The sequence below is a fragment of the Bacillus rossius genome, chromosome 2 (genome assembly GCF_032445375.1).
Source record: "Bacillus rossius redtenbacheri isolate Brsri chromosome 2, Brsri_v3, whole genome shotgun sequence".
Lineage (NCBI taxonomy): Eukaryota > Metazoa > Arthropoda > Insecta > Phasmatodea > Bacillidae > Bacillus > Bacillus rossius.
Genome location: NC_086331.1, coordinates 54,122,493 through 54,148,862, shown reverse-complemented (window position 1 = coordinate 54,148,862; position 26,370 = coordinate 54,122,493). Strand labels below are relative to the sequence as shown.

At 37.3% G+C, this 26,370-nt stretch overlaps 1 protein-coding gene across 2 annotated transcripts in view; it reads right to left on the bottom strand.

The window, feature by feature from the left end:
• LOC134529286 (1,4-alpha-glucan-branching enzyme) overlaps positions 1 to 26,370 on the bottom strand; it is a 168,355-nt gene that overhangs the window by 56,211 nt on the left and 85,774 nt on the right. For both annotated transcript variants that reach the window (XM_063363193.1, XM_063363194.1), the window contains one exon: positions 1,274 to 1,458. In XM_063363193.1, coding sequence (XP_063219263.1) covers positions 1,274 to 1,458 — 185 coding nt within the window. The remainder of the gene's footprint in view (positions 1 to 1,273; positions 1,459 to 26,370) is intronic.

The following is a 26,370-nucleotide window of genomic DNA, read 5'->3' as shown; positions in this document are numbered from 1 at the left end:
AGGAACATTACTGTGAAGTTTCAAGTCTGTAAAATATATATACTTGAAAAAAAGGGCAATAAAAAAAATAAATTAAGCACAGCGAGAGGAAAAAAAGCAATTGTTTAGGTTTGCGATTTAAAGTGATAAAAAGTATTTAAATACTAATTGAACTCTTGTGAGGGTACTTATTTCTTCGTTGTTAATATCACACGGGTGTTTTTTACTTGTATGGAAAAATTAAGAATGATAAGGCATCTAGTGTGTGGCAACAATGTTAATAGGCAATAGGAATTAAACTTCTAGCGCCTGCGGCATTGTCAACACACACTTCGTACGTGTACTGCATGTTGTATCTAACCCCCTCCAACGCACTTGACTCTAAATTGGACTCTTAGTAAGGATCCCTAATGTTATTGATAATATAATACAGCCTATAGCCTTCCTCGATAAACATATTATCCAACACTGAAAGAATTTTTCAAATCGGACCAGTGGTTCCTGAGATTAGCACATTCAAACAAACAAACTCTTCAGCTTTATAATATTAGTATAGATTCTGGAAAATGTTTTTTAACATATACTGTGCTGCCCTTATTGATTTTGCTGAACTGGAGCTGGAGCTGCAGGTTTTTGCAAAAATCTGGGACCAGTTACAAAGAGATTGATGACAAAACAAATTTAACTGCGGTCAGTAATTAGTTTCATGTAAATTGGGTTCAACGTTGATGGTTTACTGTATATCAGTTTTCTGAGGACTATTTAATTCTAGCGGTAACTGGTAGGTAAAGCAGCTTGCTGACTCAAAAGAAACTTACATCTTTGATAAGATTTCATTTTTTTTTACTTTTGTGGTAAGTGGAAAGGTGGTGCACCCAAACCTTCAGGTAAAAATAATGATATATTAACTGGGTTTAGTCACCAAGTGAGAAGTTGAAGGTAGGTTAGTTTTCCATTGTGCTAGCCACAGACTGAATCTGATCTTTTCCAAGCTGCATTGCATTTTCTGTTTCCTCAACACAAACAATTTGCAATTTTGTGGATAATAAATTCTTTGAATCAACATTCATCCTATACTTATAGGTACTTAGTATGGACAAGATGTCTAAAGAGAGAAATGATGAAAGATCCATTGGACTACATTTATATACATATATATGAGTAGGTATAATTTTTTTCAAACTTATTTCAATTGGCCAAAATTAAATTTTTCTCACACACATATGCATAGGTAAGATGATGTAACATTTATTTGTAAACACACAATTTTATTTTACAAAAAGGGTATACTCACAGGGTCTTTGTGTAGCCAACCATACTCTTCCTCCAGTTTATTCACTGCTGCATCAAAGTTATTCAGAAATCTGTATTTGAGAAGTTTATCATCAACTAAGTGCCACTGTCGTCTTGCATAGTGATAAGAATCATTGTTGCCAGCTCGAGGAAAGTCAAGCCACTCAGGATGGCCAAACTCATTACCTGTACAAAAATTAATGTGTGTGTACTTCAAATGTAGTAAAAGTAATATTTACTATATAACAAAAAGTACCTAGCCTTTACAAGTAAAATTTCCCAATTTTTTATTTGGCAGAACTTACATCTTTTTTTTTGCCTTAAATTCACACAAATATTTAAATGCTACATAAAATATTACATAAAAAGCTAAAAAAATTTTTTAAAACTTATTTTCAAATATTAAGGCATCATAGATATGGCATACTGAGCAGCTTAAATAAAATACTTTAGGTGAAGTCATAAGCTATTCCGTATTTAGATAATGCTGCGCAGAGATTTCTTTAGCTCTACAAAATTAATGATCTTTTATTAATTAAGAATTCTATGGCTAAAACACTGCAATACAGAACTTTGTATAATATGCCATTTCATTTCTTTTTACACTTACGTATGTATAATTTGAACGTACATTAACTCCCCGGCTTACGAAAGATGAATGTTAGGAAAAACTACAGTTGCGAAAAAAATTGTTTCGTGCTACTCTTGGGGAAAAAAAAAAAGGGAATTTGGCAAAAAAAAAAACAGGATGGGGGCAGCTGGCACAAATTAGTGTGCTTGGGGTTGCACGTGTGCCTGCCTACGAGTCTCTTCTGCCCAGTTTACTTTCAACTGGGATTCCCATTACCCACAGCAAGCAGTTGACACACTTGAGTTTTACTTCTTAGCTCTGATTCTTGCACTTATCTAAGTCAGTGATGGCCAAGAGACGGCCGGCAAGCCGGATGTGGCCCACAACATCGTTTTGTACGGCCTGCCTCAACACTCTTGCAACATAGAAATATGATCAGGTATGCACTGTGTATTGGCCAGTATTTTGTTTGCATATATGTAAAGTAAGTTGTCAGGAGACACTGTTTAGAAGCCAAAAATTCTCAAAGAACAAATAAAAAACTTTATATATTTTCGTTAACTATATACTGTTTCATGGTAACTCTTCTTAGATTCCAAGGTTTTGAAGTTATACCTCTTAAGAATCATTATAAAAAAAAGACAAAAGTTACTTTTTATGATGCGTGCGCACTATGCAACAATATTTTCACGGGATGCAAAAATGGCTACATACAAATAAAAATTACATATGTGCTTTTAAACAATATACTTTAGTGAGTGATACTGAAAACTGGTCCATATAATTAAAACATTTATTTATTAAGAATATTAGTGATGGAAATGGTTTATAAACTTTTTCAATTGTATTTACAAGTGTATTTATGTAAGTGAGGTTATGTTCCTCCTATATGTATAATATATTTGCATTAAAAATAATTACAATAAACATTTAGCATATTTATTGATTTTCATTATTATTTAAAATTTATCAAGATTATTTATTATTTTAAATATGAGTCAATATTAATATTGAATAGGTACTGAATATTTATTTAAAATTGTTTAATTGATGGAAATTATACTTTGCCAACCGTATTTGTAATATCCCTTCAATCCTTTATTATTTTATTTCTATTAATTATTTGCATAAAAAATTAGTTATTTTTATCACACCAAGTAAGTATAACTTCTGATGTGTATACACAAGTAAACGTACCCATTCTTTTATATTAACTTTTATTTTCATCACATGCCATGCATTGTATTTACTGGTTATTCTACAGAATAATACATATAAAAATGTTGTAAGAAATTTTATTTCAATTCACATGAGTCTGGCCCTCAAATTAGTTTCAAAAATTGGGTATAGTTCTGTTAAAATGAAAAAATCAGCATTTTCATGTGGTGACAATATATATTTTTTTTTATCCATACCATGATTACATGACCTTTGAAATTGTTAAACAAGAAAATAGGATACTAAAATACCAGTTTCCACTATGAACTATGTAAGACAAAAATTAATGGTTTTATTTTTATTAATTTAAAATTGTGACATGCCCACCGACAGTCGTTACACGTGGATGGTGAGCATGACAAATATACAAGACAAACACAAGAGGTTTGTTTGACTCGAGGTCTCTTTTTGACCTGTCAACTCTCGGGGCGCCCTTTTCCGGAAGCAGTATGGCGGATGGTCGTTTTACTCGCTGGGGCAAGTTGCTCTCAGGTCACTCAGGTCATGCTCTCGATGCTCCTCCTCTCGAGGAAGAGTTGCGAGAGCAAGTCGTCTGCTGGTTGTTTTGGCGCGACTTTGACGATGGAGTCAATATGTTATCAAGCTACATTTGGAGATGACGGTAATATTTTAATTAGATGACGACATTGAAGCGGAAAAACATTTCAATATAACTTATTTGGCGTCCTTTATTTAAAAATCACAAGATTTGCAATCGTTTCCTAGTACAGGTTAGCTTATGCATACCACAAGCGGTTTAAAGTCAAAAAGCAATATTTATATATTTTTACCTTCATCAAGCTCTCTCATAATTTGTAGTCCAATATATGGTAAATCAATAACAACTTCATCTTCATATGAATCTTCATTTCCAAACAAATTTCTCACGATGTCTGCTATATTTTCCGCCATCATTGTTTAACAACAAATAGCGTTTTCTTCGTGTATTAAAAGTTACCGACTCTTTTTGCCCTCAGGTCAACTTGCTCCCAACTCTTTCAACTCCCAAGGAGCACGAGAGACCTCGAGTCAAACAAACCTAAGGTTATCACTGCAAACATTTGGACTCCCACCCCCATCGGCACCATAGCAGGTACGAACAGCACATGGCCAACACACAAAGGCAAGAGAACAATATATTAGAGGTGACAAAACATACAACAAACACAACAACCACAACAAATCCAATAATACTACAAACATTATTAAGTACACACAACACAAAATAATAAACAAAAAAAAAAGAGAAGAACAAATCTCTGTTATAACTATTTACTAATTTATTAACTAAGGTATTTACTTGATTGCAAAATTACAAATTTCAATTTATTCATCCAAATGAATTACAAACCTAATTTATTGTGATTAGAAATCAGTTTATAGATAAGGTCATTTTTGTTATTAATTGTGCATAAAGTAGATCTGAAATGAATATTGAATTTTAGAGTTGTATCAATTTTGAATGAAGATTGCGTCAGTGTAGTCTCTGCTAACTGAGAGAGGTGTAAGGATAGAATAAGTAAATGTCTTTAGATTAATTAATTAAATTATTTTATTTTGAATGCTTAAAATGTTATTGTTATCAGTCAACGCTTGATGTTGTTCCAATCGATAGAACAATATTCTAGTTTAGATCTAATTAAAGAAAAATAGAGGGAAAAATAGAATCTAAATTAGTAGCATAAAGAGTGATGAATTTTATAAGGGCCAAAGTTCTTTGGGTAGTAGAATATAGATAGTTAGCATAATTATGAAAAAATAACCTGGAGTCTAGGAAGATTCTAAGATCTTTTATTAATGTAGTTCTGATGATTTGAAAGTTCAACAAGTTATAGTTGTTCTTAACTGGGTAATATTTCCTTGTAAAGGATATTATCTTATTTTTATCCCTGTTAAGTCTAACTAAACTGCCTATGCACCAATTATTGATTTTATTAACATCATGTAATAAGCAATCGTTAGGAGTAATAATTTACCTGTAAATTTTCAAATTTTCTGCAAAAAGGACTCCGGTGGAGTAGTTTAAGACACTGGTGATATCATTAATAAAGATATTAAAAAGAAGAGGTGATAAAGTGCCATCCTGAGGAACTCCAGAACTAACATTTAAGAGAGACGAATTATTATTATTATTATTTATAGATACAAAAAACTTATATTTATCAAATAACTGGAAAACCAATTTATACAGTGATCACATAAACCAAACTGAGATAACTTTTTTGAGTAATAAAAACTGGTTAAGGTTATATATGGGATTGAGAAATGTAATTAAGTTAGTAGCTGTAGACATTCCTTTTCTGAAGTCATGTTGATTACTAGAATATCTATTACTGAGATGAAAATTTTGAAATTAGGACATAACTTTTTCCAAAATTTGGAACATCCATTAAGTAGAGATATTGGACGATAATCGGAAACATTCAATTTTGAACCATTTTTATGGATAGCTGTTACCTTGCATATTTTCCATTTATTGGGAAACACTTCTGATTTCAAACTTGTGTTAAAAATATGGTGCTAACAAATGAGAGCAAACTTTTAAAACGAAGTTGGGAATGCCAGGTCCTGTTCATCTTGACGTTTTTAGTACCTTAATTCCCCCAAAGGACATGACTTTCTGAAATGGTTGATACAGGTATAGAATCAAGGCCCACATCAGTATTAGCAACTGGATAGTTACAAGTGGAAGACACATAGACACTCGAAAAATATTTAGCAAAAACATTAGATAACACAGAAGGATCACTTCACATAACTTAAATGATTTTTAAAGAGTATTGATCATAATAACCATCCTTCATTAATTTTAGGTAGTACCAAAATTTTTTGGGATTACTCTTAATTTTATTAATAGTTACTCTTGTCCAATTCATTTTATCCCATTTTATAAGGATTTTCACTTCTTTCCAGTAATAAGAATAATATTTATAATAAAAAGTTATTTCTCTCTTGTACATTTTGTGTTAGTTTCTCTTGGATTTTAAAGAATTGATTAATTCTTTGGAAAACCACACAGGATATTTAAATACTTTATTGTAGATAGTGGAATAAAGGTATAAATTTTATCAGTTATACATTTAGATAGTTGGTCAACAAGTTCATTCACATCAGAAGATTAATAGCAATTGTTCCAATCATGATTTTTAATAGAATTATAAAACCCAAGATAATTGTCATCTTTGTAATTTCTAAAAACAGAGGATATGTTAATATTACATGGTGTATATTAGTTAGACAAAGATCTAATAGATTTTTTGAAGGTTGGGTTTTGTTACATTGATAAGGGTCTAGGCTTGAGACAAAATTAAGCAAATGATTAACCTTGGATTCAGAGTGACAGTTCAGGATACTAGTAGCGGATTTGTTTAGGTAATCAATATCAGGAACATTAAAGTCACTGAGCATTAATAATTTATCTTGACTAGATATTAAATTTTCTTCAAATGACTCAAAATAAGCTCGGAATGTGTTTGGAGCGGTAACAGGAAGTAGATAGATGTTACCTAATGTTATATTACTGTTCAAAATTTAAATTTTTAACCAAACACTTTCAATTTCATGGAAATCATGGTTTTCAATGAGATGAACAAAAATAAACTTTTTTTTTTTTTAACTACAATTAACACACCACCACCTCTTTTCTTCTTGGTGAGTTGCTCATTTCTGTCTTTTCTAAAGATCAAAGAGTGTTCTGTAAAGTAATAGAAATTTATACTATATTCACTGAATCAGGTTTCCCTGATACATGTACGGTCATAATTTCAGTTAACCAGATAACAAAAAAATTCATTTTATTTTGTTCTTAATCCTCTTGACGTTCTGATAGCCAATTACCCCCACTCCTTAGATATTGCCTGCAATGAAGGTCTATTGCAATGCTCCTCCAAGCACCTTGGACGAACAAGAAGCTACCGAGTTGGTAGTTAAAAAATTGGCGGTAAAACTATTGAGTTTTGATGGATCATCCGAAGTAGAGCTTGCAATTTGGCCTGGGTGAAGTTTTTCATAAAAATGGCTTATTAAGCATTCAACAGGCCAGAAGATGATGTTGATTCTTTCAAAATCTTCTTCTAGTACAGAGACATGGAATGAGGCATAAGAGTCGTGTTTTGTTTGAAGTTTTGTAACTTTCACTTGAGACATGTTAAGTTCGCTGGAAATGTTGTCTGTGATTTGATTTTCATTAACCATAGGGCCGAACCTGGTAACAAATAGGGCTTTTGGAGATAGTTTTTAACGTACAATTATTTATAATACTGACTTTCCATGGTGTTTTCTTTCGGTTCATATCGCGTTTCATATCTACATTCCCGTTAGAAATAGACTTACGTCCATGTTGCATTACAGTGAATCCTTTGCAGTAAACAGCATGATATTTGCGCAAGGTCATGCCTTCCAGCGGAACATGCTAAGTAGTAACTGGGTCAGGTGGTGCGCGATTGCCAGGCTTACCCGGTGGTTCAACAACGTCAGATATCTTGTTGGTAGAAACTTTTTTTAAGTGCTTGACTATTGGATAAATCATTAAGTGCTTGAGTATAGGATAAATCATTATCACTTATGGAATTTAAGAGTTGCTTAATTTGAAACAGCTCATGCTTTATCTCAGATGTTTCAGACCTAGTATCGATCAATAAATGTTTTCAAGATCAAATTTTCATTCTTCAAATCTTCAATTTTATTACAAAGAGATTTAACTAAGTTGATTCATTATTATGTGATTCTGACTTAGGTGAAACTTGTGGAGATTTATCCATGTTACCTGTATCTTCAGAGATCATTTTTTTTATTAGGAGAATGAAACACTGTCAGAGATGCATCTTTAGTTAAATCAGAAATAGAATCATCATTTGGGGGTACTGGAAACCCCACAAAATCTTGTTGATCAAGCGGTGAAGAGTTAATTGTGAAAGATATTATATCTCGTAAGGCAGATGTCGAACATACACATAGCAAAATGGAGAGCGCGCACGCAATACGTCCGTCAGGCACAAGAAGTCGGCCACTACTGGCAGTACAATAAACATAGCTGTTTTAACTGCGAAAGTTGAATTTGTATCAAATCAGACCTCCAGCTAACTCATATTGACCCGGCTGTTGCATGCATAAACATTTGAAGAAATTTTGATTGAAGGTTGAAATATTATTTAAGTTCCAGAAAATATTACTTTTTGAGGTTAAGTCTGTTTACCTTAGAAATTTTCTTGCATAAGTATAACAATTTATTTTTTCCTTTATCAAACACTGAACATGGCTGCCATTTTATAAAGCAGTAACATTTACACCAAGAAAAACAAATATCGCACAGTACAAAAAAACTTTTCAAAACCAATCTATTTATCACTTGGGCACTAGGTAATTATAGATGCAAGACACAAATGGCGGAGGGACATTGTCTCCTCGGCGTGGCCACCAATTTACTCAAAAATCTCCACTTCGGCCTTCTGCCACATGCAGTTGAATCATCTAATTTATAAAATGTCCGAAACAGCGCAGCCTGTCCCACAGGCGTGAAATTCTTCTCTCAGTCACGTGAATATGTTAAATTTGGCGGGGCTACCACTCAACCTGCCTACTCCCGCAGATGTGCAAATAACATGGCAACATATGAATCCAGCTTTTTGCCCACGAGGAAAAAACTGCACTTGTGATGCCATCAAAAACCAATAACAGAGCAGCTTACAATTACAACCAATAACCTAACACGTTTTAGCATGAAAACAAACCATCATCCTTTACGATTTCCCCCACAAGACGCATCACATGATATACTTTCCCACGCACCAAATACACCTGTCTCTCTCTAATGCTTACGTAATTATAAAAAATTTTTGCATCAGCTTGCTTTCAGACAAATAACCATTAGAAAAAAATGCAAACAGAAAATTGCGTAAACATACACAAAACCTTAACCAAACAATAAAAAATATGTAAAACAAACTTGAAGTAACTTATAAATATTAAAGTGAACAAACTCTCAGTTATATTAAAAACTGAATATTATTAAAAACCATTGTTAATAAAACATGTTGCAAATGCACATATACCTCTCAAAAGAATAACCAGCTGTTATTTACAGCCTACCAGAAAACCTAGCCATATATAATTTCTAACTATAAAAACATTATATATATTTAGTAAACATATTTAGAAAGTAGGGAGGGCAGTAACCTGGCTTACATCAAATTTATATGTAATTATGTACACTTTTTCTTCTTCAAAAGGTGATTTTGAAAATGTTATAACTACAATTCCAAAAAAAAGTTTAACTGAATAGTAATATTAAACCTCGTTAATCTGGACTAACTAGGACCGAAGGCAATCCAGACAATCGAAAATCTGGATAATCCAGGTAATATGGGTAATAAGTAAAACAAAAACCTTAAAAATAAGCAAACTTTTCATTTATTACGATAAAAACCTACGTTTTGTAACAAAAATACCTAGTATACATGCCCTATATTGTTTAAAAGATGTTAAAAAATTATTGTTATGATTTAATGATGTCAGGAGAACTGGGTTTGTAAGGGATAGCCCAATTAAGATTTTTTATAATTTTATTGATTACTAAAATTTACATCACTAATAAATAATCTTACTTAAAAAAGCCTAATCAACAATTACTCAAACTTAAAAATGTTTATTCTCAAGTCACTCAATGTCTGCCAAATTCCACAGTTCGCACTCCTGACTGGAGCTAGGCTCAACAGTGGTTCACGCCTGTACACACACACACAAAGCGAGAAACACACACAGAGACAGACACAGATACACACAGACACACACACAGTCTCTCACCATATTCGTCGATGTCGCACTTCCCTTCACTCACGGAACTCTCAGAACTCTGGAACTGTTGCAGGATTTGCTTGGAACTCGGCTCTTGTCACAGAACTCGTAATGGGACACCATCGCGGGACTTGCTCGGAACTCGACTCTTGTCACAGGACTCCGTCGCGGTACTCTCCCCGCACTCCTCGCGGTACTCTCGCCGCACTCCTCGCGGGACTCTCCCCGCACTCCTCGCGGGACTCTCCCCGCACTCCTCGCGGGACTCTCCCCGCACTCCTCGCGGGACTCTCCCCGCACTCCTCGCGGGACTCTCCCCGCACTCCTCGCGGGACTCTCCCCGCACTCCTCGCGGGACTCTCCCCGCACTCCTCGTGGGACTCTCCCCGCACTCCTCGTGGGACTCTCCCCGCACTCCTCGTGGGACTCTCCCCTCACTCCTCGTGGAACTCACACTGCACACTCTGCGGAACTATGTCGCGAAACTCGTCGCAGAATTCCGCGCGAAACTCGTGGCACTCACGGTCTCGCGACTGTCGCCAGAACTGCTGCAGAGGCCGGCGTTTCTGCTTAAGTAGTCTGTGACGCCCTTCTCGAATTGACAAGAGCATCTGTGACGAGTCGCATCATCCCACGTCGAACCGATGCCCGAAGTGTCGAGAATAGTGTCACTTACTCGCGGAATTCCCAAGGCAGCTCAGCGATAGATAACAGCGCCGAGGCAGGGCAATGAGCGAGGAGCGGTGGGGAAAGGGGGATAGCGACGACCCTTGTAATCCGGCCAGGCGCGCGTGGCATGCCTTACGTCCGCGGACCGCGCATGGCCGTGCAGGGCTGCCAGCCAGCTCCGAACCTGGCATTGTGGTCTGGTCTCTTGTGTTCGTAGCATTTTAAACATAACCTTTCACATTATTTCTTAACAAAGAATTAGCCAATTTTCTTCTGTTTAAAACATGAACGGCATTTGAATAAAGCACGGTGATGCAAATAATGCTTTATCATTAATAGTTCAGCTGAAGTGGTGTTGGATTGATGCACCTAGTATGCCATGGTGTTTGTCAGCTTGTGCACAGTCTTACACTCAACAAAAAGTATTTTATTACCATAATACTATGCAGGAAGTGTAATTGAATCAAATTAAAAAGTAATTATTTGATTTAACTATAGTTATGTTCTTGCTAACGTAGTTAAAATGTTTTATGTGCACATTAAATAAAATGTCTACAAATCTGATCAGGATTATCCGGAGATCCAGATCAATGAGGACCAGATAAACGAGGTTTTACTGTAGTTAGAAACTGCAGCCTGAACTGCTCATGACTGCAAAATAATGACCAATTTCAAAATATTAGGATTTTCAAAAACCACTTAAAGTCTTAAAAGTTTTAAGCAAGTTTTCAGTATCAGTGTTTTCCGCTTATTAACAGTATGTTTTTAACCCTGTCGAGAACTGAACCTGGATTGCCTTAGTGGGAAGCAGGGGTGAAAATATGTACAATTCCCAGAAGGAGCCCGCAAAATTATGTCCTGTTTCTGACTTACGATTTTGGAAGCACAAGTTGGCTCTTGGGATTTATGACCATGGTGGGAAATGAATGATTACTAACCACTTACGATCTCTGAAATTCCTTGACTTTTCCAGGTTTTACAGACACGAAGTTGACCATTTTTCCTGACCCAGACAGTATTGGTTGTATGTTTTCTGTGGTTACATTTTTTTTTTGGTGACCAGAGATTGTATATACAGTTTAAAGGTGTAATTTTGTATGACTAAAGAAATTAATATTTCTATGAAAAAAACCTCATTTCTCACAAGAATGCATTGAAAGTGGACATCACATGTCTGTATGATAATGGCAAAGGTTAATGATTGTTTTTGTAATAATTAAGAACTAAAATTTGTCCTGAAGTGGTATCGTTCTACTCTGGAGAAGTTATTAAAACTCAGATAGGCCTGCCTAAAAGATGACGTGACTTGCAACATTCACAAAACACTTAAAAAATAATATATTCTGAGAATGCTCGCCAAAATGTCTGTAGATGTTTTAAATTTCAATGTTAAGTATGAATTTGGTTACGCAGTTTTTACTGAAAAAAGATTTAATAGAACAATTACAACAATTAGTTTTTTTAATTTCTGCACAAAAAAAAACACTGTCTGCCATTACAAGATGCTCACAACAGGTCCACACTGTTCTCATAACAAATGACTTTTCCCTGCTTTAAAAATAAATATTTATGAATTTGGATATTCTGAAAAATGTTCTTAATACTCGCACACACTTTACCTCTCGCAAATAAGTCCCGAAGGTGCTTGGTGTCGATGGTACAAGCTAATGACAAGGGTGTCCTTGGGGTGGTGGCTAAAAATCTGTGTAGCCCCATCGTGAGCTCGATGCCGATAACTAGTGGTGCACCGATATGACTTTACCGATTACCGATTCGATTACCGATTATGAGAGCAATAATCGGCAGATACCGATTCAGTTACCGATTATAATGAAGAAATTTTTTTAAGTGTAATAATGCACACAAAATTTTTTATTCCCATGTGAATTTAATAACAAGATTAGGTAAAATCGAGAATACAGTTATAATAACAGTATAAAAATATATAAAATACACTATTAAGTCATTGCAAAGTGTAAATTAAATTATGTAACTTCTATTTATATTTGTTATTGTAAACAACTTGAACTACAGTCTAATAATTGTAATTTACAATGGGTAAGTTTTTGTTGCGGAAAACTAGCATTATTATTGACTATCACATAAGGTTGCATCAAGAAATTACCGTTTGACAATGTAAACATGCCGCTTTATTTTGTTCACTTGAGTTTATAGAAAAATGTTTCCACACTTCACTTTTTTTCTCCCTACTCGCCATCTCACTATAATTATATAAAAATGACTAAAAACCGATACTAGCACATGTGATTTTATTTATGTTGACTGAATATATAAAATTATAAATACTTTTTCACTCTTCACGTCATACAAATAACAAACGGATAATGTTACCAAAGACGCCCATAACGAGTTTGTAAAACGCAATGATAAAAACTAGAAGGTATCGGGACCACGATTTTGAACCGCTACTATGACTCGAAAAGATCGATTGTCATAGAATCCACTGCAACTGTTTGTGGTATTTTGATTGCGTGCCATATATTTTACGTCTCTGGCTATAGGTAATGTACAAGGCCACTAAACAAAAGGCGAAACGTAAATAAACGTGTAGGAAAAATGTCTTTTTTATTGTTCGATGCAATGAGATTTATTAAACTTAACGAAATATCTGTAATTATGATATGACGGAGTTAGATGAATTTTGTAATATATACAAATATTACCGAATTTCATCCTAAAATGTGTAACAAAATATTACACGGTAAAAACCTACTTAATTACGCCGGGACGTAAATAATCGGCAAAGTAATCGTTAAGATAATCGCCGATTACGATTAATCGGTAAGTACCCATAATCGCCGATTACGATTCATCGGTATCCGCATCGGTGCACCACTACCGATAACTATGATTGCTGAAATTCTAATTTAACATGTACAAAATAAAAGGTTGATTTACGGCGCAGCCCAAATCACAGCCGTAAAATTTGTCCCTTAGTACATATTATTTAACAGGCTTGAGCCACTGCCAAATGCGACTTATTCAGATGACATCCAGCAGAGAACTGGCGAGATGACGCAACAACCTAACGACACGTAGGGAGACAGGACCATCCTCTTCCTGACCAATCACAACACAACTCTCACAAAACAACCAATCACAACACATTTCATTACAGAAAAACTTCCAGAAGTCCATGCATGATTTACTGTCTCTCTGTCTAGTCAAATGATAAACGCTGTGGGAAATGCAAGAGTTCAACTTTCCCACCATAAGAATACATATAAGAAAGCACCAGAAAGCTTCGGTACTGAAAAAAGTATAAAAACAAAATTGGCACCGCCGATTCACGCACATGTCTCTCTTCCTTTCTTCAACGCAAATAATACTAAATGTTCTAGAATCATTATGAAAGCTTCTGAATAGCTCCACAAATTAATATTTAGGCATTAAAATAAAAATTAGAAGCAAGTAACATACTGAAAAATGCATTTAAACACATAACTAAGTAATAAAAATGAGAACCAATAAATATATAACCAAACAGCTTTTTTAAGTAGAATATCTTAACACAAAAATTATTTACAAGAATATTAATAATGATTAAATACAAGTACAAAAACTAGTTCCCTATAATCTTGAAACTACATAACCAGCTGATTCTTCTGAATGAATAAAACATATTAATTCCTCAAAAATGATTTTAAAAGCTAGCGAGCGCAGGGTCTTGCAACGTTAAAAAGTCTTCCTAAAATGTCACGTCTTTTAATAATTTACAGCACAATTACATTTGCGAATGTTTAACAAGTCTCTTTAAAAAGTTTTTTTTGAATCTGCATACTACAAAGCTTTGCTTAATATTAGGCCTACCTCACTTATTTTCCAACCATGTTTCTCAAGTAGGGTTTAACCTGTTAGAATTGTATGTATATTTATTTATTTTATTATTAGGTGCCAGCCAACAGCTTGACACCAGTTCAAAATGCTTGACGCCCTTAGAGGCTGCAATTTTTCGAGTAGAAGGAAAATTATACTTCACAATTAACTTTTTTCCCTGCTTAGTTATCAGCAAGTTTGGCAAATCCCATTTACTTTTAATACCACAAGAACAAATTTCAGTTTTAATACAATTGGGGAATATCCATGACTTTACAGGATTTAAAGAAAATTCCCTGACTTTCTGACCAATTCCAACTTCCCTCACTTCCCTGATTTACTCTGACTTTCCAGAATGTGGACCCCCTGCTGTACTTGTGCAGCCTTGAATACTTGACCATAAGCAAAAAAAAATTCAGCAATAATATTTAAAAATAATTACACAACAATGGGAAAAATTATTACATCATATCTTGCTACACAAGTTTGTGCAAATAAATATGGTTGTTTTCACAGTAAAATTATTAACAGAAAAATTCAAATTTAGACTAGGCACAAACACACCAAGCAGAATACACATCAGAAAATATAAGTGCAAAAAAAATATTTGTATATAAAACAAAAGGAGATGTGCCAATCATGTGCATTATAGGCACCTTTTTAAATTTATAATTATTGAGTTTTTTTTAATTTAAAAAAAATAATAAATAAACTTAAATTTATTGGCCTACGGCCTTTTTCAGCCCAATGTAGTACCAGGTCAATTCTTTTTGTAGCGAGTTCTTTCCTCTCCACCCGTCCCCCCCTTCACACCTTCACCACTCAAGCTCGCCAAAGTATCGTTAAGCAGCCATCTCCTATAATTCCCAGCTCCAGTCAGGCCCAGCGTCTCAAAACCTTACACGATTCCGTGACTATAAAAGCTGTGGCGAGCACTAGCGTCGCTCCCAACGGACTTCGTGGAAGTATGACCATCAGCAGTCTTTAAGCCGGAGCAGACACATAGCGGCGTGCATTCGCCGTGAATTTCCATAGCCCAAGCGGAAAGTTCCCCTCTCCCCGCGCCTAAAACCCTGCCTGAGGTAACCTCGGGTGGTCATAAACCCCTTTCGGTCACTGTTCACACTCAAGGCTCCCCCTCCACAGGGCCGCCAACTTGGGGAGGCTTTTCAAAAAAAAAACTTCTGGGCGTGCCATAAGTGACAGCTCACCCCATCTAACGAGAGCTACACCAAATAACCATGTAACCCTTCCCCCGGACCGCCGCCAGAGCACTGCACTGTCCACCACCCCCCCCCCCTCCATTTTGCGAGGCAACTCGCAGGAGTTGACCATGAACTTGAGGGTTCGAGAGATCGAAGAGTCCCCCTCCACCTGCACCCAAAGGGCAGAGCCCCATCTTTTAATCAGGAAGTCCTCTTGATCGAGGAGGATTCTCTGGGCAGCTTTTCAACAGAGCAGACGGGCGGGTTTCTCCGCTGATCCGCACCTCACACGCATTTCGCCGAATTCCGTCGTCCGCCTGCGGAATGTAGTTACCTACATTAAAGGTACCCTGGCCTTATTACTTTAGTCTTCGGTACTCTGCCCAGAGCAGTTAGAAAAGTTTATAAATTCTTTTGTATTTTATTAAGCTCCAAGAACATGGCTTCTGCGAACGACCGCGTTTTCGCGCGATGGTCACCAACCTGGTACCGAGACGGCTGAGTTCTCCCCGCTTCGGTAAGTGTTCACCACTGCCCCTTTTTGATTCCACCCCTTCACAAGGGCGAATTCCGCCCCTCCCTTGATCGCCTAATGATCAGGCTTAATTCCTTTTATTGGTTTGGTCTGTAGGCGGGTTCAAGAGTACCGCCAAGATTCCACCAACCTGACGGCTCCAGGGGTGCAAGCCAAGCCTCCATTGTTCAGCCTCATTAGCCGGTCATCAACTGGGATACCACTATTCTGGTCTTAACTTCGTCCTGGGCAACTGGACAAAGTATTTCCCGCCTTCCGCCGGCAACATGCCCCAAATAAAATCAACAAGTGCCAGCTGGGAGACAATTTAAATTTAGTTTGATTTTGTCTTTATATATGTATTTTAAATTGTTTTTGTGCCGTTTCAGTGCTACTTACAGGCACAAATATATACGATTTTAAATTTAATTTTTACTTTTTAAAGAAGAAAACCAAATAATAAATTTGCATTTTTAATTTCATTTAATTTTGTTTCCATTACTGTACACTCGACGTAATCTTGTGCAACCCAATGCACCTGCGCTTGTTCGCAGGCTTCAATTAGATACTGTTTGCTGACGATTTGTGATCGCAGCATCTCAACCGCGGTTTGAATCACGTTTTCTCCCTGTAACAGTATGACTTTTCATGCTAGCAACTTTCATTTCTCAGAGGCAAGCAAAGGTAAAGCTTTTTGCCAACACATACTGGACCAAGTTACAGCCCTCAGCGACGCCTCGGAACGGTTCACACGACGCCTTTCCCAGGCGACTTAGCAAGTTTAGACCCCCTCCCCTCACCCCCCACCTGTGGCTTCACGAGAACTTCCACTTGGAGCATCGACCCCCAGTGAACCCAGGCGGGGACACAGTCTCTTCAAGGACATTTGCCCTTGTCAAAAAGAGCCTTCAGCGAAGTCTAGTGGCGGGAAAAATCCCAAACCTCGCTCTGTCCGCCGGTGGTGAGTGCCCTCAGTGCACTCTAGCGGACGTTTCTGTGACCCTCCAGTCAGGTTCTCATTTTGGCCACCAGAGCGCACTACTCATCCCCCCCATAAGAGACAGCTTGTCACAATCTACCTTGGCAGCAGTCGCAGTGCGATTGCGATCTTAGTTCGCCTGCGACTCGCGTGAGAGTGCGGCGAGCATTTTGCAGTCTGCTTTGTCCCTTCGGGCATTTCCGGACACCTTCTGGCAATCACCCCCTCCCCCCCCCCCCCCCTTCTTTGGATGGGGGCAGTTGCTTCCTTTAATTAGGCGCCCCGACGCCATTTTACGGAGATTCGGCGGGCAGCATCTGGTCTGTGCGGACCACGCGTCGCGATTCGCGAGAGTCAATCTCTGTTGTTCGTCCAAGACTCGACACTACATCATGTAGTCGCCAACGTCAAGGCATAGAGGCTTCAATCTTATTTTTAAATTTTGCTGCCCGTAATAGTTTTTTTGTTAATCTAAATTATTTCTTCTTCTCTAATCATGACTACCGCGAACTTCCGTGCCGGGATGCTGCCTTCTCTGCTCCTGGAGCCAGCCTACATGACTTCACCACGTTGTTTTGGGTAAATGGTCGTCATACTTCCCCTCCCCCCTTTTTTGCCTTTCCCTGGGCATAGTCTTGCCCTGGCTTAGCCACATGTTAACCAGTCTAAGTAATTTGGGACTTTGGTTGCAGGCGGGGTGCAAGTTTAGCTGCAAAACTAGCTGCAAGATTAGGCGCAAGAATAATGTGCAAGATTAGCTTCAAGACCCCAAATTAGAATGGAACTTCACTGCCAAATTAGCAGTCCGTGATTGGGCTCATGCAGTCAGAAGTTTTCTCCCCTCTCCGGTCGAGATACAACTTTCTACACAAAATGATTTCTTCTGGACTTCAATCTACCAAAACCTCCGGTGCCAGGACACAGGATATAATTAAATATCATTTGAAAAGAAAATTAAAAAGAAAATGTAATAGTTTCTTTCTTTTGAGACTGCGTGCTCACTTAAAACCAGAGTTAAGTTCAAGAGGTATGATTGTTTTACCTTTATATGTATATTGTTGCCCCGGGGCTCCCTCCTTTTTGTAATTAATATATTTTAATACATGTGTACTTAAAAGATACAAAAAAACTAAGTAAGTCATTTTAGTAAAAGGGCAGTTATATAAATCAAACCACCAGTCTTGTTATTTCATTATTCATCCTCGATCCACATAGCCTCCTAGAGTTCCTAGTAGGTTATAAATAAATTCCTTTGTACGACATCTGGGCACCTCTGTGATTATGGTGGTTGTTGTTTTGTTTTCTGGGCTGTCGCTTCCAAGGCCATAATTTTTACTTATTAATTTGTTGAGTGTTTACCTGCAGCCCAGCGTATGTAACATTTTTAAAGAAGGATTTAACTTTAATGTAAAACTGGTATAATTCTGTGTAGGGCCTGGGCCAACTTAACTTTTGTTGTTGCTGTTTATGAAATAATGTTGTTTATTATAACTAAACCAGCAAACTAAAAGAAAACAATTTGAATGATTTAATTTAATAAATTAAAAAGAATCCAAGAATCCTAGCAACCCTAATCTTGGCTTTTTATTTAAGCTCATAACCAAACGATCCTCCAGCTCTTTGAAAGCCATTCAGGGGCTGTATGAAATTTCTTGTACTCTCTCTCTCTCTCGTGCAACTTTGTTATTCTTTTTGACCAGTTCGTTTCCAGCAATTTCATGTAATTCAGATTTTCATTTCAAAGTGTTTCCTAATTTTGATAAGGAACTTAATTAACTTTTACAAAACACGAGGGAGGGATGTTACAACTGGTAGCAGAGCGAGGTTTGGTTATAAGCTATAACTTAAGATACATAATTAAGATATATGCATATATAAATAAATTTAAGTATTTTTATTTGTAACCTAAATTTTTATGTACTATTTAATTGTTAGTCGTCAGCTGGCACCAAACCTGATTCACCATAAGTGATTTAAATTAAAATTTCTCTCACGCAAGGCGTTGATCCGACGTAATCCCTCTCGTTCCCACAAGGTCATGCGTGACCCCGCACGACGCCACGCCAGCCGGCTAACGCGCCTTATCTTTCGCTACACAAGCGCGATCCTCTTGCCCCCTCCCCCCCTTTACCCCTTGCCTGTTCGAGTGCCGACCGGCCTCACGTCAGGTCATTAGCCCTTTTAACCTTGTAACGCCGTTGTGTCTTTAGACCGACAATTTTCTAGTATATATTTAACTGGGCCACTCTTTTTAAGTAAAATTGTTTCTAGTGTTTTAAAGATCCGTGTTGGTGGATCACTCAGGATCAGTCAAACAAAATTATATACTCAATGATTTTGGGCCCATACTTTCCCGACCTGCTGGAGTAACAATGATATTATTAAACTTGAGTTAAGAGTGTTGATACATACATTTTAAGGTAATTTTAAGGAGTAATTTTAAGTACTTTGTTGGGATTTTCTGACCAACCAACGTCAAAATTTAGCGTTTCTTTTATTTTTGTAAGATTGGACCAAGGTCCAACAACAAAATTAACACAATGCTCACGCTGGAGTGTCTCCTCCGTGATGAGCTTATATATGAACTACAGTTCCGAGGCTAATCAGATCTGGGCAACGTGGCCACGCTTCGGAAGCGACTCCGAGCGGCGTGCACAGAAGAGCTTCAGCCACAAATCGCTAATCTCGCGCACGTGGACCCATTGAATGAATTTAATTGTGTTTGTAACAAATTTCAAGATCTGTACAGCTATACTAATTCTGTAGCAGACAAAACAAATACGAGCAACATCCTACGCGCTCTAACTCGCTTGAACCATATCGCCATGAGGTTTACTAACCTCAAGATAGTAGCCACAAACAAATTAAATGGGCTCTACCAAAAGGAGATAGACAAATGTAGGCAACATATCCCGGGTCTAACCTTCAAATTGCGGAGCAAACTAGCTGCAAAGGATCAAGCATTACTTGAACCCGTAGATGCTGCTGCAGGAGGAGTAACTTACACTCAAGTACAGCCACCTCCAACACAAATAATACCTGGAAGTGGCATCAGCTCCCCACCACCTCCTTTACCCTCCCCTCAATCACCCACTGTGACGTCATGCCGCCAGACGTTACCTGTCATTACCTCGACATCCACCCAATTTCATTTTCCATCTGCGATTGTCATGGCGACGGGTACTCACCGAAGTACCAACGTCACACTCATCCCACCCAATCATTCACCGCTCACCCATTCCATCTACCCCACCCCATGTACCTCCCCTCCACCTCACCTACCATGTTGAAACCCTACCATCAATTCCTATCTGGCCACTCATCCCTTCAAATCTCTCCGGAACCTCACCCCACCTCCACGGCCATTGGCCTGGCAGTTTCGCCACTGCTAGCTTTCCCTTCCGCCCCTGCAGCAAATCTGCCACATACAGCATCTGTGCCGATGGGTGGCTGAGTAGAGCCACATGTGCCACAAATCAGCCCCTTCACCACATATCTGCCATTGGCACCACAGGTATGTCATACACAGAATCATCCCCAACCCCAGCAACCTCCACCTCCATCCCATACTGGAACATCGAACCCAGTACCCGTACTAGCTCCCTTCAATAAGACAATTGGAGGCAGTTTCTACGCAAAGATTCCACACCCCGTGGAAAGATTGCTGGCGGGTTTTAAAGAAGCAACAGGCTAAGATCCAAAAAAATTTAATTGAATTCCTCAAACACACGATCAGGCTAAACAAAAAGCAAGTATCCCTGACAAGGAGCTTCTCGAGGTAATTTTTTTCCTTTCACGCAACCACGTTTGAGAGAACGCGTAACACTCGCTATCGAACAAAATCTCTTGTTCGATCAGTTCCATGAAGATGTACTTAGTTTCTTCATACCAGCGCGCTTATTAACCAATATCCGGTTAGAGTGGTATAACCGGCTCCAACAACGAAACGAGGCTTTGCCCCACTACATCGCCGACATTAAATTGGCGGCTCAGGTACTTTGTTTTCAAGTCTCCAAGGGAGAAACAGTTTCAAATATTCTTGACGGAATTAACCCTCAAGAACAATCGCAGGCAGTTTTCCAGGCCCGACCGCAAAATTTTGCCAAGTTTGACCGCTTGTGCATCTCCAACACAAACGTTGAGTATGCTGACCACCAGCGAAACAGAGAGACTAATTTCACAACGCAGCAGTACGCAAAGAAAGCAACAGAAAAGAAACCGCAGTATTATAATAAACCTTTTCAACAAAGACACAGCCATGAACACTTTGCTAAGCCACAGTACAAAGATGAGCGAATACCAATTTGCAGATACTGTTAAAAAACCGGGACACTACATTGAACAGTGCCGTGCAAAAAACTATCTTCCAAATTATCAACATTTTCAACACTCAAAAAACATGTAAATCGCTGGCCAGAAAGAATTATTCCTGAGCCAGCAGTCCAAACAACAGTAAGAAATTTTTGTTTTCACACGGACTCAAAAAAAAATCCAAACTCAAATTCCAACAACAAAACACAGCTTCCCCAAATAGGTGGAAAAATAAACAAAAAAAAAACAGAAACAGAGGAAAACAAAGAAAACCAAAGTCCGCCAAATAAAACAAACTGAACAATGCAACATCATTAGGCCCATGTGCAAGAAATGTAATTGTCCTCGTACCACTGACAAACGAAGCTGCCATAACATCATTGCCAATCTACCCATAGTTCTATCCTATGCCAGCACAACTGTTGGAAAACAAGAGGTCCCAGGTCTAATTGATACGGGATCCATGCACTCGTTTTGTGTCAGGCAAACTTTTCAAAAAGTTACAAGACAATTCCATTCAGAAAACGCAGCCCATAGATATACAGTGTTTCACTGCGACTGAACAGGCTTTCAAAATAAATTTTGTGACTTTCGTTAAAATTAAAATTGATTTGTTTTCATGGATTTTCCCATTTTTGGTAGCTGATGATTTAGCCATAGATTTAATTTTTGGTTCAGATTTCATTGCAAAAACGGTCATGATCATTGATTTACAGGCACGGAGATTAACTTCAAATTTAACAAACAAGTTTTTGTTTCCTTTGGGTCTCCAGACGCAAAGTGTCACAGTAATGTAAATTCCACAAAAACAGATGTTAGGGGTGAAAATAACATTTTGCTAACCTACCTTAAAGCTGATCACAGACAGGAAATCGAGAAATTATGCAGAAGTTTTCCAGATGTTTTAAGTGAAAAACTAGGACGCACCCATCTCACACAATATGAAATTAAGCTTTTGGACAAAACCCCAGTTAGGTGTCATCTTTATCAATTATTAGGACCTAAAATGCAGGTAATGCGTGAGCATATACAGAACCTGTTGGACAAGGACGTAATTGAGCCATCCACTTCTAACTTCGCGTCTCCAGCATTTTTGGTACACAAAGATCAAGGTCAAGGTCACCGCATGGTGGTCGACTTTCGTCGGGTCAACTGACAAATTGAAGTGGAAATGACCCCATTACCAGATCTAAATTCAGCTTGTCACTGATTTAGCAAAGCCAAATTTTTTAGTGTTTTGACATCAATTCGGCCTATCATCAAATACCACTAACTTCAGAGTCAAAACATGTCACCGGATTCTGCGTTCCATGGAATCTGTACCAGTAAAAAGTAGTACCTTTTGGCCTAGCCATGGGCGCACCGGTGTTAACACGCCTACTCGACCAAATTTTCGGCGATTTGAAATACAAATCAGTTTTCAATTATTTCGATGACATCGTCGTCTATTCAGAAACCTTTGAAGAGCACCTGGCTCATTTGCAAGAAGTCCTTGAGCGACTACGCAAAGCTGGCCTAACCGTCAATACGAAAAAAGTAAAATTTGCAGTACAAGAAATTTCTTTCCTCGGACACCTGATTTCTAGTAAGGGAGTGACGATAAACCCAAGTCACACCCAGGCCATAGCAGATTTCCAACCACCTAAAGACGCGAAAGGAATCTCACGTTTCATTGGCATGGCAAATTCCTATGCAAAATTTATCCCCAATTTTGCCGAACATGCTGCCCCACTCAATGCTCTACGAAAGAAAAATTCCGTTTTCAAATGGGGTCCAGAACAAGACAAAGCCTTCACATTTCTAAAACATTTAATAGCCAGCCCACCTGTCCTCAGAATGGCTGAGTTCAGCAGGCCTTTCATACTGCAAACCGACGCCTCCAGCATAGCCACCAGCTAAGGCACCAAGAACGAAAAGCCCCTTCAATGTATGAACTCGAGTGACTTGCTGTAGTTTTCGGCATAGATAAGTTCCAGCCATATTTGGAACAAAATGAATTTCTACTGGAAACAGATAATCAGGCCCTTGCTTGGCTTTTGGCTCACCCCAAGCAATTAGGTAAATTAGGTCGCTGGATTGTAAAAATTGCTTCACTCAAATTCAATATACAACATATTAGAGGTTCCCAAAACATCATGGCAGACACCCTTTCTCTAATGTTCGAGTCACCTTTCAATTCCAAAATTTAGGAAGAAACTCCCGTTGCATGTCATGCATTGTTAAGGCGATTGGTGCACGGTAAAAAATGGTCACAGGCCCGAAAACAATGAATTTTGTATCATATGACCACTAAAGAGTCTAGATGCCTATGTGGGTGATCGTTACTATGTAGGGAGGTCAGGAGCTTAGTTCCAGCTCGTCAGTGGCGAGATGGCCTTCATACGGGAAGGGTGTCGCTGGTGGTCGCTCTGCGGCCTGCCATCTAGCGGGAAGTAACAAAACCTCGAAGGTTGTATCTCGCTCTCCCTCTAACACACAGCCGATAAGGTTCTATCGTGCCCGGAGGAGGGGAAGGTTTATCAGGTTTCTCTTTCACTCATCCTTCGCCATGGGGAGGCGGAATGGATTATTTTTTGTCCGCAACTGCGCTGACGTCATGTGGCCACTCCCGCACTCTTCTCACTCAACTCGCTCATTCTCTCACACTATTTCAATAAATCTTTTCAAATCTTCAACATCAATACTTTAAACCATTGCACTTCCTACGGATTAATTATATTTCATGCAAGTGCCCGAATTCAGCTGCAAAAAAATAAAATGCGTAGTCAATTTTTTTCTTTAAAAACCTTCCTAAACACTGTGTGTTAAAAAACATTCTGAAAGCCCATTTTTCTAGATAAATGGAAATTCTAAATCACCTACGCCACAAGGAAACATTGTGCTTTAATATTATGTAAAGAAAACACCTCTTAGTTTTATAGTTATGTAAAGGTGGTGTGATATGTTTTAGATGTCGCACCATCTTATCATCCATGTAGAAGAGTTACCCGAAAAGCTAACAAGACTATTGCCATGAAAATGGAAATATGGTTAAGGAAATATTTTTCAAATGTTTGTAAACAGTAAACAACATATAAAAAATCTTATAACTGTAAAATTAAAATACAAACAACCCTATAGCAAATTTAATTTCAATATGAAAAAGTCTACAATAATGTTTACAAGAAACGAAATTGCAATAGCAATACAAAAATATCGCAATTTTGTTACATTGTTAATATATATATATTATTTTTAATAAAGGCAATAAAAATGACATACTCAATATTTGGAATACAATAAATACCTTAAGCCCTACATAATTGCTGCGATATTCACAATAAATGCTTTTCTTAAATATAGTAATTAAAAAACATCGTAAATAAATTATGAACATACATATTATGGTGAAGGAAAGTGGACACTATCACAGTGAAAAATCTTAGAGGGTAGTTTTCCTCATCTTATTTCTTTCTTTGCGTTTTTGGTCTTGTTCGTTAAAATATTTCATGTTCAAATACTTGATACGCATATACGTTCTTGTCCTGACAAAACAGTATATAACTTCTTCTGGATATTTATTTTCAGTAGTTCCGCAAATAATTTTAGTCGGTGATTCAAAAATTGGCTCTTTTTTGCACAAATTGTTGCCATGAATATTATCAAAACACATTTCAGCGATCTTTATTAATTCAAAAAATTCATTAGTGGGACATTTTAAGTTACCCTTTGATTGTACATGTATCCAGCTATCGTCCTCCGAATTGAAATCCGTAGTGCCAAGGTCAGGATATTGATTTCTGAAACGGTGAGCTATATAGCCAGAAACATATTTCAGCCCTTCAAGAGAAATTTCGTCACTTGAAAGGGGCCTGGCCTCTAAATCTAAGTCTATTTCTTCCATGTCAGCAAGATCTATTTCATTTAAAGGTGATTTCTCTTGAAATGTCTTTGTAAAATACATTTCCTTGCACAAAAGTATTTCTGTAATTTCATTCTGATAAGCACTGTCCTGTTCCATTTCATTTGACGAAAAATCACTTACCAAACACATTTTGTCTGTCTTCTCATCCGTGTTTTTCCGTTCAGCAAAAATTGCTGCAGAATGTTTTCACAATATGTAGTTTATAATTCTGTATTTAAAGTAAATGGGCGACAGATGCATATTTTATTACATGCTTTATATTAGCTTCACCTGTATGTTTGTTTGTCTGTCCATCTGTAACTCTTTCGACTAAGAGTGAGTGGCTCATCACTGTAAAATGTCCCACCAATTTCATCACGTTCGTTAGCCGAGCGGTCTGAGGCGCGCGAGTTCTGAGACGTCAGCTTTCGGATTCAGCGATCGTGGGTTCTACTCCCGGCCACGCCGGAAAAAAAAAATGTTTTTTTTTTTCTGGTAAATTCTAAGATTATATCCATACATCTAACTGTAAATGATTCGGAGAGACTTTACCATTTCTTTGTGACGTTGCAACTCCAAATAGTTATCTCAGATGGTAATAGGTAGTGTCGGTAACTCATTTCCCTATGATAATTATACATAAATATAGTTTAAAAAACTAAAAAAACATGCTTTTAAAGAATATCAAACTAAAAAGTTAAAAATAAATATAGTTTAAAAAACTAAAGAAACATGCTTTTAAAGATTATCAAACTAAAAAGTTAAAAATAATTTTAAAATTTAATTTATGACAATAGTATATAAGCAATACTAGTATAAATGAGAAAAAAGCATGGGGCGCTTCATATACAAAAAATATGGCACAAAGCGCCTCAAGCTTTTTTCTCATTTATACTAGTATTGCTTATATGCTATTGTCATAAATTAAATTTTAAAATTATTTTTAACTTTTTAGTTTGATAATCTTTAAAGCATGTTTCGTTAGTTTTTTAAACTATATTTATTGATGTTCCATACCTCTAATATACAGACAGAGAAAAAACCACTCTATCACATCTTAGTTCAGTTTAACTGTTAACAAATATTTAGGTTAACAGGTCCTATACATATTTCCGAATA